General features: G+C 38.7%; 1 protein-coding gene across 3 annotated transcripts in view; it reads right to left on the reverse strand.

The window, feature by feature from the left end:
* LOC122549488 (arf-GAP with SH3 domain, ANK repeat and PH domain-containing protein 1-like) overlaps positions 1-13,063 on the reverse strand; it is a 365,329-nt gene that overhangs the window by 142,617 nt on the left and 209,649 nt on the right. For all 3 annotated transcript variants that reach the window (XM_087986272.1, XM_087986271.1, XM_087986270.1), the window contains one exon: positions 2,464-2,564. In XM_087986272.1, the coding sequence (XP_087842398.1) occupies positions 2,464-2,564 (101 nt within the window). The remainder of the gene's footprint in view (positions 1-2,463; positions 2,565-13,063) is intronic.

Raw genomic sequence — 13,063 nt, forward strand, 5'->3', positions numbered from 1 at the left:
GCTCTGCCCATATCAATCCTCTTTGTTACTTCTTCAAAAAACTCAATCAAGTTTTTGAGACATGATTTCCCACGCATAAAGCCATCTTAACTATTCTTAATCAGTCCTTGCCTTTCCAAATACATGTATATCCTGTCCCTCAGGATTCTCCAACAAGGCTCACTGATGTCGATAGTGGGTAAGTTGTTGGAGAGTTCCGGAGGGACAGGATATACACTGGCCAATAGTTCCCTGGCTTGTCCTTACCACCTTTCTTAAATAGCAGCACCACGTTAGCCAACCTCCAGTCTTCCAACATCTCACCTGTGACTATCGATGATACAAATATCTCAGCAAGAGGCCCAGCAATCACTTCTCTAGCTTCCCACAGAGTTCTAGGATAAACCTGATCAGGTCCTCGGCAATTATCCACCTTTACGCATTTCAAGACATCCAACACTTCCTCCTCTGTAATATGGACATTTTGCAAGGTGTTGCCATCTATTTCCCTACAGTCTATATCTTCCATATCCTTTTTCACAGTAAATAGTGATGCAAAATACTCTTATCGCCCCCATTTTGTGCGGCTCCACACAAAGGCCATTTTGCTGATCTTTGAGAGACCTTATTCTCTCCCTCGTTACCCTTTTGTCCTTACTGTATTTGTCAAAACCCTTTGGATTCTTCTTATTTCTATTTGCCAAAGCTATCTCATATCCCTGTTTTGCCCTCCGAATTTCCCTCTTAAGTATACTCCGACTGCCTTTATACTCTAAGGATTTACTCGAGCTATCCTGTCTATGCCTGACATATACTTCCTTCTTTTCCTTAACCAAACTCTCAATTTCTTTCGTCATCCAGCACTCCCTATACCTACCAGCCTTTCTTTTCACCCTGACAGAAATATACTTTCTCTGGTTTCTCATTATCTAATTTCTGAAGGCTTCCCATTTTCCAACCATCCCTTTACCTGCGAACATCTGCCCCCAATTAGCTTTTCAAAGTTTTTGCCTAATACCGTCAAAATTGGCCTTTCTCCAATTTAGAACTTCAACTTTTAGATCTGGTCCATCCTTTTTATCACTATTTTAAATCTAATAGAATTATGGTCACTGGCCCCAAAGTACTCCCCTACTGACACCTCAGTCACCTGCCCTGCCTTATTTCCCAAGATGAGTGTTTAGGAGGCGTGGTTGGTAATTTTCCATCACACCAAAATTGGTGTATAGCAGACAGTGAAGAATGTTATCTAAGATTACAAAGGGATCTTGATCAATTGGGCCAATGAGTTGAGTGGTGGCAGTTGGAATTTAATTTGGTTAAATGTGAGATATTGCAGTTTAGTAAAATGAACAAGGGCAGGACTTGTACAGTTATTGGTCGGACCTTGGGTACTGTTGTCAAGCAGAGAGCTAGAGGTTCAGGTACCTTGTTCTTTGGAAGTATCGTCACAAATAAACAGGGTGGGTAAGAAGGCATTTAGCACACTTGCCTTCATTGCTCACAGCATTGAGTATAGGAGTTGAGATGTCATCTTGAGGTTGTACGAGATGTTGGTGGAGCCACTTTTGGAGTACTGCTACAACATGCGTTTTGTTAATGCAAATTCGCTGTAACATGATTGAGGAATTGGAGTTACTGTTTCTAAAGTGCAAACTTTTAAAACGTGTATGAAGTGTAACAAGTTTACATTGGCAACACTAAGTGTTGCTTCTAAAATAGGATTTTTCTATAATGCGGGGTTGCACAAGAACGTAACCATCGTGTTATAGAAGAATGACCTGTACAATGTACAGTTCTGGTTATCCTGCTTTGGAAAATTATTAAAAAGTGGAGGAAGTTCAGGAAAAAATATTACTAAAATGTTGCTGGGCTTGGAGGGTTTGAGTTACAAGGAGAAACTGGATAGGCTGGGATTTTTTCCACCAGAGCATAGGAAGTAGAGGGGTGACTTCAGAAGTTTATGAAATCATAAGGGCAGAGATAAGGTGAATAGCAAAGGTCTTTTCCCTAGAGTCAGGAGTCCAAAACTAGGGGCTTATATTTAAGGAGAGAGGAGAAAGATTTAAAAAGTACATATAAACTACTCTATGTGGAATGAGCTGCCAGAGAAAGTGGTAGATGAAAGTACAGTTACAACATTTAAAAGACATTTAGACAGGTACATGAATAGGAAAGATTTAGAGAAATATGGGCCAAATGCAGGCAAGTGGGACCAGTGTACTTTGGGAAACTTTTGCAACATGGACAAGTTGGACCAAAGGGTCTATTTCTGTGCTGTATGACTACGATCGAGCACATAATCCTGGCTGACACTTCAGCATAACATTGGCGTGCTGTCTTTCAAATGAGAAATCAAATCAAACATCTATTCTTTAAAGTGGATGTAAAAAGATTCCATTACATTACTCTAATGCGAATAATTGTCACTTAGTTTTGAAGCAAGATTCATTGTTTGTTTATTAAATATAGAAAAATACATACCCATCACTTTTTTTCATGAGATATCCCTTCTTCTCGCTGCCATATTCCTTATTGCCTTGAAGCTGGTGCATACTGTATCCAGATTGTCTACTTTGGGAATCCTAAGACAAACCAATAGAGTTTTCACTACGAACACCATACACATTGGAAAAGCAAACAGAGCGCAAAACAAATTTCAAACAAATAGAATACTAATACCAGGACTCTGATAAGATACAACGTGCAAAAAAAATTAAGTTCCACGGTCATTCCCCAACAAAGTATTTGGAATGTAATTATTTAAATGCTATTATTGACAGTTTAAGATCAATGGTGATAGTGTGACTATAATGAACAAATAGCATTTAACACCCTGGAAAAAATACTTACACCAGTAAATTAGGGTCAACCAATAGCAGGAAAGGAAACTGTTCAAATCTGATGTACAAATCAGACAGTGAGGAATGATGGATGAACTTAGATCTGTCCTAACATTGGCCCAGGTCTGTTCAAGTCTGATTTGCTATATGCAACTGTTCTAAGAACACCCTAGTGCTGTAGAATTTGTAGCACAGGACTTGTAAAACTGGAGGCAATTTATACTGTGGAGTTGTAGTCATTGGAACAAGGGCCAGGTGGATATCGTTCAGTAAGAGATTCCTGATTGGGGCCGTTAACCTGGGCCAGTTAGGGAGTCCTGGATGACATCTCAAATGGAGATTCAGCGATTCTCTTCACTCTAGAGACTCCCTCTCAACTAGCTGGTCAGACCCCCATGTACGATGCACGTGTAAATAAAGGCTGACTTGATGATGGGACACCAGCCTCTGTGCAGTTATTTCAAGAGTCTAAATTCAAGTTGAGATTCTGATATTAGAGTTTCACCTCCATTTGCCTAACTTAAAAACTTTAGTTATCCAGGCTCAGATTAAGCTTTTTAGATCCAAATATCGCCACAAAATAAAACTCTGTTAATTACTATCTTTTTCTCTCATGGTCATACTCAGTTCTTATTGCTATTCAATATAACAAACTTCATTAATGTCAGAGTAAGAATTACCAGCAAATTTAATGCAATTGGGGAACAACATAGATTAGGTTCTCCACATAACTAAAAAGGAAAGATAACATAACCTGCATGCAAATGTTAATTAGAACTGGAACTTACTCTCCTAGACTTTGATCAGGAAAGGCAAATGCATTTGTAGGAGGAAAAAAGGTATAAATTTAAATAAAAATTTGTTTACAAAAATTAGACATAGATTAAATATCAGATAAAGTACAACCTTAGAAAGTGCCAGAAACAAATCTACATTGCAATTATTCACCACAAACTTTTGTTAAATTTATATCTATTTACAGTTCATCAATGGCTCAGCATACAAAATACAATATTTTCAATCAATCAATCACTTAATTCCTTTTTAAAGCCAGCAGACAGGCAAATCAATGGTCCTACATGAAATTGTTTAATAAATGTTCAGTATGGTCTACAACTCCACATGCGCTCTATTCAGAGCTGATGTGGATCTCTCGCATGCTAGTTAAAATGTAATATAACATGTATTATAATGATATCTCAGTTCACAGGGAACAGCATAAAGCATTTCATTGTTCAAAATTATAATAAACAAAAGCATGGTGCAGTACAGAAGGAAGCCACAAAGCTAATCAGGTTTGCACATTGCTTTCGGAGAAATATTAAGTCAGTTCACGAGCACCTCACCCCAAATCCTTTGGTTCTTTTTCCAAATTAATTTGAATGAGACTAAATCTGATCATCATTCTTTCAGTCATTACAATCAATTTCTATTTATTCTATCTAAATCCTGTCATATTTTATACACCTAGCCAGTTTTCAGAAGATTTGTAGCTCAGGTTAAGGTTCTGGATGTAAGTTTGTTCATGGAGCTGGAAGGTTCAGACTTTGTGTCACATTATGGTCACATAATCAGTGAGCCTCCAGTCAAGTACTGGTGTTATGCCCCACTTTCTATTTATGTGTTTAGGTTGGTGATGTCATTTCCGAATCTTTTTCTCAGAGGATGGTAGATGGGGTCCAAATCAAGTGTTTGTTAGAGTTCCGGTTGGAATGCCATGCTTCTAGGAATTCTCGTGCGTCTCTCTTTTTGGTTTGCTCTAAGATAGATGTGTTGTCCCAGTCGAAGTGGTGTCCTTTCTCATCCATATGTAAGTATTTTAGTGATAATGGGTCATGTCTTTCTGTGGCTAGTTGATGTTCATGTATTCTGATGGCTAGTTTTCTGCCGGTTTGTCCAACGTAGTGTTTGCTACAGTTCTTGCAAAGTATTTTGTAAGTGACATTCGTTTTGTTTATTACCTGTTATAAGGGTCTTTTAAGTTCATTAGCTGCTATTTTAGTGTGTTTTTAGCTACCATGATGCCAAGAGGTCTAAGTACTCTGGCAGTCATTTCTGAGATGTCTTTGATGTAGGGGAGAGTGGTTAGGGTTTCTGGACATGTTTTGCCTGTCTGCTTGTTTGGGTTTGTTGCTGAGAAATCGGCAGACTGTGTTCATTGGATACCCACTCTTTTTGAATATACTTTATAGGTGACTTTCCTCTGTTCTTTGTAGTTCCTCTGTGCTGCAGTATGTGGTGGCTCGTTGAAATAATGTTCTAATGCAGCTTAGTTTGTGGGTATTCAGATGATTACTTCTGTAGTTCAGTATGTGGTCCGTATGTGTTGTTTTCCTGTAGACACTGGTTTGAAGTTCCCCATTGACTGTTCACTCTACTGTGACATCTAGGAATGGCAGTTTGTTCTTTTCCTCCTCTTTTGTGAATTTTATCCCAGTAAAAATATTATTGAAGGTTTCCTCTAATTTGTTTCGTTTGGTGATGACAAAGGGTTCATCTATGTAGCAGATGCAAAGTTTGGGTTGGATGGTTGGCAGAGCAGGAGAAAGTGAGGTCTGCAGATGCTGGAGATCAAAGTTGAAACTTTATTGCTGGAACAGCACAGCAGGTCAGGCAGCAGTTTGTTAGAGTCTCTGCATTACAGCCTCTGCTAAGAACCCTGATATTGGAGATCCCATGGGTGTTCCGTTGGTTTGTCTGTAGATTTTGTTATTGAAAGTGAAGTAGGTGTTAAGGCATAGGTCCACCCGCTTGACAATGTTGTCTTTGCTCATGACGTTGGTGGTGTTAGTATCTGTAACACTGGTTCTTCTAATAATCAATGTTTCTTTGGTCAGGTTGATGTTGATGGATGTAAACAGGGCTGTTACAAAGGAGACCGTTATTTCAGCCTCTTCTATCTTGGTGTCTTTGATGGTGTTCAGGAATTCTTCGGTGGAGTGAATGGAGTGGCTTGAGTCTTCTACTAAGTGTTTTAATCTTTGGTGTAGTTTCTTGGCTAACCTGTGTTAGCGTGTTCCAGGTAATGAGATTATGAGTATGAAAGGGGCTCCTGGTTTGTGAATTTTGAGTAATCCACAGGAGCATGTTGTGTTGGATCCATCTGGTTTCATTTTTTGGAAGTCTGTCTTGTTTAATTCTCCAGATTTCTGAATTTTCTTTTGAGTAAGGCAGTGATTCGGTTCTCTAGTTGTGGGGTCGGGTCTATCACCACCTGTTGGCAAATGTCGGTATTTGCAAGCAGAGCATTTGTTTTCTCAATGTAGTCTGTTCAGTTTAAAATGACTGTCAAGCATCTTTTGTCTACCATTCACCACTCTGAGAAAAAGAACAGGAAATTACATCACAAACCCAAGGAAACCTAAACAAATAGAAAGCGGGACATAACACCAGCACTTAACCGGAGGCTCATGGACGATGTTACCTAGTATGGTGACAAAATGTCTGAAAATGAACCTTCCAGCTCAGTGAGCAAACTTGCATCCATTTTATACACCTCCGTATCATCCACTCAAACATGATGTCTATAAATATTAGAAGTTACATTATACAGTATTTACATTACAAAATGGGCTAGTCAGCTTTGATATTTATATTACGAGGCTCTTTCAAACCTACTTCATCCAGTCTCATTTACATATTTTTAAATTTCTATCTCCCTTACATGTTTATCCAGCTTCCCCATTAAATTTTTGATTTGAGCCCAACGTGACCATCAAAATAGATGAAAGTAAACATATAGAATTCACACTAATTCTCCTGCATTTACTTTATACCATTACAAGCAATATACACTTTCATCCGCCACACCGTGTGGGCGGCAGGGTGGCACAGTGGTTAGCACTGCTGCCTCACAGCGCCAGAGACCCGGGTTCAATTCGCGTCTCAGGTGACTGTGTGGAGTTTGCACATTCTCCCCGTGTCTGCGTGGGTTTCCTCCGGGTGCTCCGGTTTCCTCCCACAGTCCAAAAATGTGCAGGTTAGGTGAATTGGCCCTGCTAAATTGCCCGTAGTGTTAGGTACAGGGGTAAATGTAGGGGAATGGGTCTGGGTGGGTGCGCTTCGGCGGGTCGGTGTGGACTTGTTGGGCCGAAGGGCCTGTTTCCACACTAAGTAATCTAATCTAATACATACGTAATAAAATTAAATATAAAAGTTCACACAAATTATTCAAAATTACTCTGATCACTACTCGAATTACCAATCCTACAAATAATTTGGCAACATAATTCCACATGTAATTTTGTTTGCCACTGCCAAATGCATCAAATGTTCCAAATATTTACATAATTCCAAGATTATCAATAAAGATCATTTCATGCATCCACAATCTTTTGACACTTAGTGAGACTACTCGTATATTTTTACCTTTAGTCAATAATCTTTCACCTTATAGCATGTAACTGTTTCACATTTTCAGATACTGTTCTCAACTGGTTTACTTATATACATATCCAAGGGCTGAATAACAGGTAGCTGGAAAAAATCTGCCAAAATGATGGTTGATCTCACATCACTAACTTTATTGCTGACAAGTGGGAATGTGAGCATTCCAGATGACCGACCTTTCTTCTTTGCCTGATTCTTCTGGTCTCAAATCCAACACAATTTCTTTATTGCAACTGTTTTCACCCATCCTGCCTCTCTCATGGTCACGGAGAAATGTCTTTCTGAAATTTCCCTTAAGGGAGAACTTTGCGGTCAGATATCACCATCACTTTAATTTCAGCTATCCAGTGTACAGGGTAGAAACAGCAGTGAGCTATATCCTTTTGTGGCTGCTGACATTGCAAGGAGGATACTTTCACCAATCTTGGTAATAATTTTGTTTGTTGTCATGCCATTGATATTTTATCCAAATTTCCGACACAGGCCAACCAATTTACATTCTTCTCTCAATGTCAGGTGACACAGTTGAGAATGAATGAATGATTTTATCATTGAGTTCAGGAAGTAGATTGTCATTTGTTTTCTGACTAAGTTCTAAATTGCACCTTTTCGTGAAGTTTGTGCTCTAAATGGTACTGGTCTTGAATTCTGAAATACAATTTTTCTTTGCTTCTGAGGGTGTAGAATCAGATGGCACTGTGGGTGATTATATGACCATGTTACCAATGCTTGGCAATCTGGTTTGCTCCAGTTTAAATTGAGCTGTGTACCTTTCGTTCGTTCTAAGACATTGTGATAGATCATGTGATATACAATCTGTCAGTTGGCTAGGAAACTACTACCAGAACTAGCAGAGGGACAATCTAAACGTCTTCCTGCACGTTTTTAAATTTACAAGCTAATTAATTACAAATCATAACATGCTTTCATCCCTGTATAATTAGTGTAAATATTTATATAAAATAGACAAAGTGTTTTTAGGCCAAAAGTCATGGATATAGCTTTCATATGACATCAACTTTCACAAGAGAATATATATTGCATTGATCTATTTGAAATTTAGATCTCTTAGTTACAGGAACAGAATCACAGTATTCAAGAACAATAATGCAACTCCTCATGACTTAAAATCAAGAGAATTTGCAAGTCTCCTCTTCATATTCTCTCTCTACATAGTACTTTTAATTTTGCCACTCACTTTTTGTTGCTCTTGCTCATTGGATTGCTTTTCAACTTTTCCACATCACTAACCTAAACCTTATGATATGATAATCATTCCCCCAAATTATCCCCATTTGCTACTGTTCCATGTCATTCCTTAGAATCAGATCCAGGAATTGACTTCTTCCTCAATGGACTGGGAACAATGATGTAGGAATTTCTTCTGAACACACCTCAGGCACTCTTTTCTCTCTCCATTCTTTACACTATTATCCCAGCCTAGAGTAGGATAACAAAATCACCAATACAGCCAGTCATTAATTTAGTTTTTGCAATTCACTACTTTTTAATTTTTTTTTTCCCCCGTTAAATCCTTTCTTCTAGTTGGTGATGTAAATAGATGGCTTGCTTGTCAATATATACCTGGCTGCGAATGTAAATATGCTTGGCATTCGGAAGCCTTTGGGGATGTTCTGTTATGCACGCGCGCAGAACAAGCTCACGTGGTGCTCTGCTCCGTTGCAAAACAGGGTCGCGTGATGCTCTGTTTCACGCGCCGGAGGCGTGCAGCAGGGTCACGTGATGCTCTGTTTCACGCACCGGATGCGTGCGGGGGTCACGTGGTTCTCCGTTTCGCGGGCAAAACAAAGTCAAGTGGGGTCGGACATCCGGGAACGTAGGGAGGCGGAGAATGGAGTCAGATCAACAGCCAAACAGAAGATAATCCCATATCAGTGATTGCATGATGTTTTTTATTATATAAAAAGACTGGATCATGCACAGAAGTGTGTGTATTTTTCCGAACTGACACACTGTATAGTTTGTCAGGGACAGAAAGGTCTAGACCCAGAGCTCTGTATGCTTTATCCACTTATTCCTAAAATAAACTAAAAGTGTGAGACCGAATATCTTCTCCTATTGCTTCATTTAAAGAACATGCAGGACCTGGCTCACACATAGAAGAAAGTAAATTGGTAGATTGAGCTAAAGTCCGACAGTGGCCAACAGCATAATGTTTACCACATGATAGCAGTGTAATGTTTCTTAATTCTGACCAAATAGTTAGTCAACTGCACCCCTCTATTCTCCTTCTGTCACCCCACCACCTTTATTGCTTTACCTATCTTTCCTAAACATCTTGTATCCAGGATTTTTTACTTTCCATTCCATAATGATTTCCTATTCTTACTTGATTATCTAGGATATGTTCCATGCATTCACAGAAATGAGCTGTAAACATAATTTAGCTCCTCCTGCATTTCTTCTTACACTGATCCCAATTAACTTTCCTATTCCTTACTTCAGTGCAATCTGTTTCTCCTAACTCTTTTTGCAGTCTGGTTTCCATTTCGCTGGCTATTTATAAATAAATAACACTAGTGCAACAGGTGGCAGGATAGCTGTCTGGCCAGCAAGAAATTGTGAATTTCTTTCTTTTACAAGAAAGAAACAATATATCCATTTTCTAGTGCATTCATGATTTTAGGAAAACTTAATGAGCTTTATAGACAAATACACTTGAAGTATACTCACTGGTGCAATGTGAAAAACGTGCCAAATCTATGCTGATCAATATCACATACCAATATAATACTTTTTTTCTTTCATGCTGCCAAAGCCAATATATATTGCCTATTCCCAAATGCTCGAGGTGGTTTGGTGAACAAACTACATGACCTTGGCAGTTGATATAGTGTAGATATACTCAGTGCTAATTGGAAGGGAGTTCCAGGATTCTAATGCAGTGACAGTCAAGTGACAGCAATATAGTTCTAAGGCAGGTTGACGTGTAGCTTAAAGGGGGTTAGAGTCTTCTTTGTTGGATACGGTCAGTGCACAGCATTTGTGTAATGCAAATGTTTCTTGCCACTCATCAGTTCAAGACTGAGAGATGTCAAGGTCTTGCTGCATATGGAATGTTTCAGTATCTGAGGAGTTGAGAACATTGTTAAACGTTGTGCAAAAATTTGAATAATTTATAGGAGGGAAGGTCATTGAGAAAGCAGATACAGATGGTTGGCCCTAGGACATGACCCTGAGGAACTCCTGCAGCAGTCTCCTGGATTTGAAATGATTGGCCTTCATGATCACAACCATCTTCTTTCTTTTGATTTCCAGTAATTCAATTTGCCAGAAGTCCTTGATGCCACATACTGCAAATACTGCTTAGATATCAAGGGCAACCAATTTAATTTCACATTACTAGATAATTTATCTTTGTGATACAGGGTGAGGTATAATTATCCTACCCCCTCTCCAAAATAGTAAAATGGGTTCTTTTAAGGCCACCTGATAAAACAGAGAATCCTTGGTTTAGCATTTCATCTGATACAGATAAGGCTTTCAAATGGACTGCACTTGATCAGTGTTCCGCTTTAATATCAGTTTAGATTTCATGTTCAAGTTTCCGATTAGGACTTGATTCAGCAGCAAGATTAAAAGGTGTCTTCCTTCCTAGGTTCTAGGACTTTATTTGCAGTGGAAAACAATCACTTATCTGCAAATAATCAGCGAGCTGAAGATTAACATAAGAGATTTTTCAAATGAAAACTAAGTGGTTATCTTTTCTATATCTCAGAGAATGTGTCAAAAGGATTGTTATGGTAAGTAAATACCAGAATCTGTGAGAGACATGCAGAAAGACAAAAAAAAGAGAAGCAGACATACTTTGATGTATACATAATTCAAAAACACTTTAAAAATTCATGTAGTTGTAATTGACAGAAACAATCAGAAAAAGCGAGATTGGGGGAAATCAACAAGACGGAAAGGCATTAAAATTTAACATGTTAACAAGAGTTAAGCAACTTCAGCTGTAATAAGCAAAAGTGAAAATTAAGACTATTCTTAGGGTCACTGACAAGATCAGCATGGAGAGAAAGGCAAAGTACTCAGAAATCATTTTTTCCTCTATTCACTGTAGTTATTTGGTGACTAGAGGGTAGGGAGCAGAGATAATTACAGGGCCGCAGTACTAGAAGACCAGCAAACTGAGCAAGTAAATAAACAAACAAGGACAACTAAGTACCTCAAAGAATGACCCAGATGCTGGTGCAGCCATTTAGGAAATGTTGGGCATAAAGGCTTTTCAGTTGTGGCAATGCATCATAGAAACGCAAAGGACCTCAAGAAAGAAATTATTTTACATTGTCAAAAAGAAAATAGTGGTGGCATACACACAAAAATGATTTCTACTAAATGATTTCTACTATCCCGAGGCGAGTTGCTGGAGAATTGCTAGAATAACATGTTTGATGTTCTTTGGCAAATTCACTTTTTGAGTGTCATCCTGTGGTGAATATGAACTAATACACTTGAAATTGATGGTAAAGTAGCATGTTATAAATGAACAGCATTCAAGGTGATGGTTGCATACTGATAATGTCACTCGACTAGTAATGTGAAGTGGAGATGGGTTCAAATTCCACTATAGCAGCTGGTGAAATCTGAATTCAATAAAAACAAATCCAACATGAAAAGCTAGGCCAATGGTGACCATGTAACCATGATCAATTGTAGTAAATTCCCCATCTGGTTTATTAATGCCCTTAGGGAACGAAACTTTCCTTACCGCCCTGACCTATATATGACTCCAGACTCTCAGCAACGTGGTTACACTTGACTTTCCTGTGAAATGGCCTAGCAAGCTTAGTTCAACGACAATTAGGAATGGGAAATAAATGCTTGTTTAGTCAGCAAAGTCCACGTCCCATGAATGAACAAAACAAGAATCATGTGGCACAACATTCTAGCAGCAGCACCTATGAGTGCACTAAGATTAGAATGTTGATATCACTTATTTTCCATATGCAACTATTTGACATCTTGAGACATTGCACAGGAAATCAAGATTAAAAGAGCAGGGTTTAGCAGATACACACTTAATTGAATACAGAAGAAGCCTGATTGATGGTACTGAGATAGTAAGCGAGGAGAATGCAGAAAGAGAAAAGATGACTGAAGCAACCAAAAAAGGAAATAAGAAACGGTTTTAGGAAGTTATAAATGAGGGGGGGGTGAGGAGCTCATGCAGCAAAAGCAAAGATACTATCTCAGTTAAGCAGAGGTACTTCAGATTTTCTTTCTTCCTCACAATCTTTGATGAGCATATATGATGAATATTTCTCATATTACATCTACTGCAGATATAATGATGAACAGGTATGTTCATTTTCAGTTTAATGTTTGTTGATACCACATTTTCCACATGCAACTATTTGACATCTTGAGACATTGTACAGGAAGTCAAGATTAAGAGAACAGAGTTTAGCATTTTCTGTTTGATGTTTGCCAACTCACGCTCACCACGTATGATACAGTGTGGCATAGCGTATCTTCAACTTGTGTGACTGTTTGAGCCAACATCTTCTGTGGAAAGGTGCAGAAGAGTTTAATTACAACATTTTAAGTAATTAACCTTCCCTGAATATCCTGTGGTGCTTGCTTATACCTTTATATTAATATTCGACTATTGACAGGTCATAGAGATGTACAGCACGGAAACAGACCCTTCGGTCCAACGCATCCATGCTGACCAAATATCCCAACCCAATCTAGTCCCACCTGCCGGCACCCGGCCCATATCCCACCAAACCCTTCCTATTCATATACCCATCCAGATGCCTTTTAACTGTTACAATTGTACAAGCCTCCACCACTTCCTCGAGCAGCTTATTCCATTCACGTACCAC

Source organism: Chiloscyllium plagiosum, unplaced genomic scaffold, assembly GCF_037043375.1.
Source record: "Chiloscyllium plagiosum isolate Xiang-an unplaced genomic scaffold, Cpla_swu_hap1 HiC_scaffold_4, whole genome shotgun sequence".
Taxonomy (NCBI): domain Eukaryota; kingdom Metazoa; phylum Chordata; class Chondrichthyes; order Orectolobiformes; family Hemiscylliidae; genus Chiloscyllium; species Chiloscyllium plagiosum.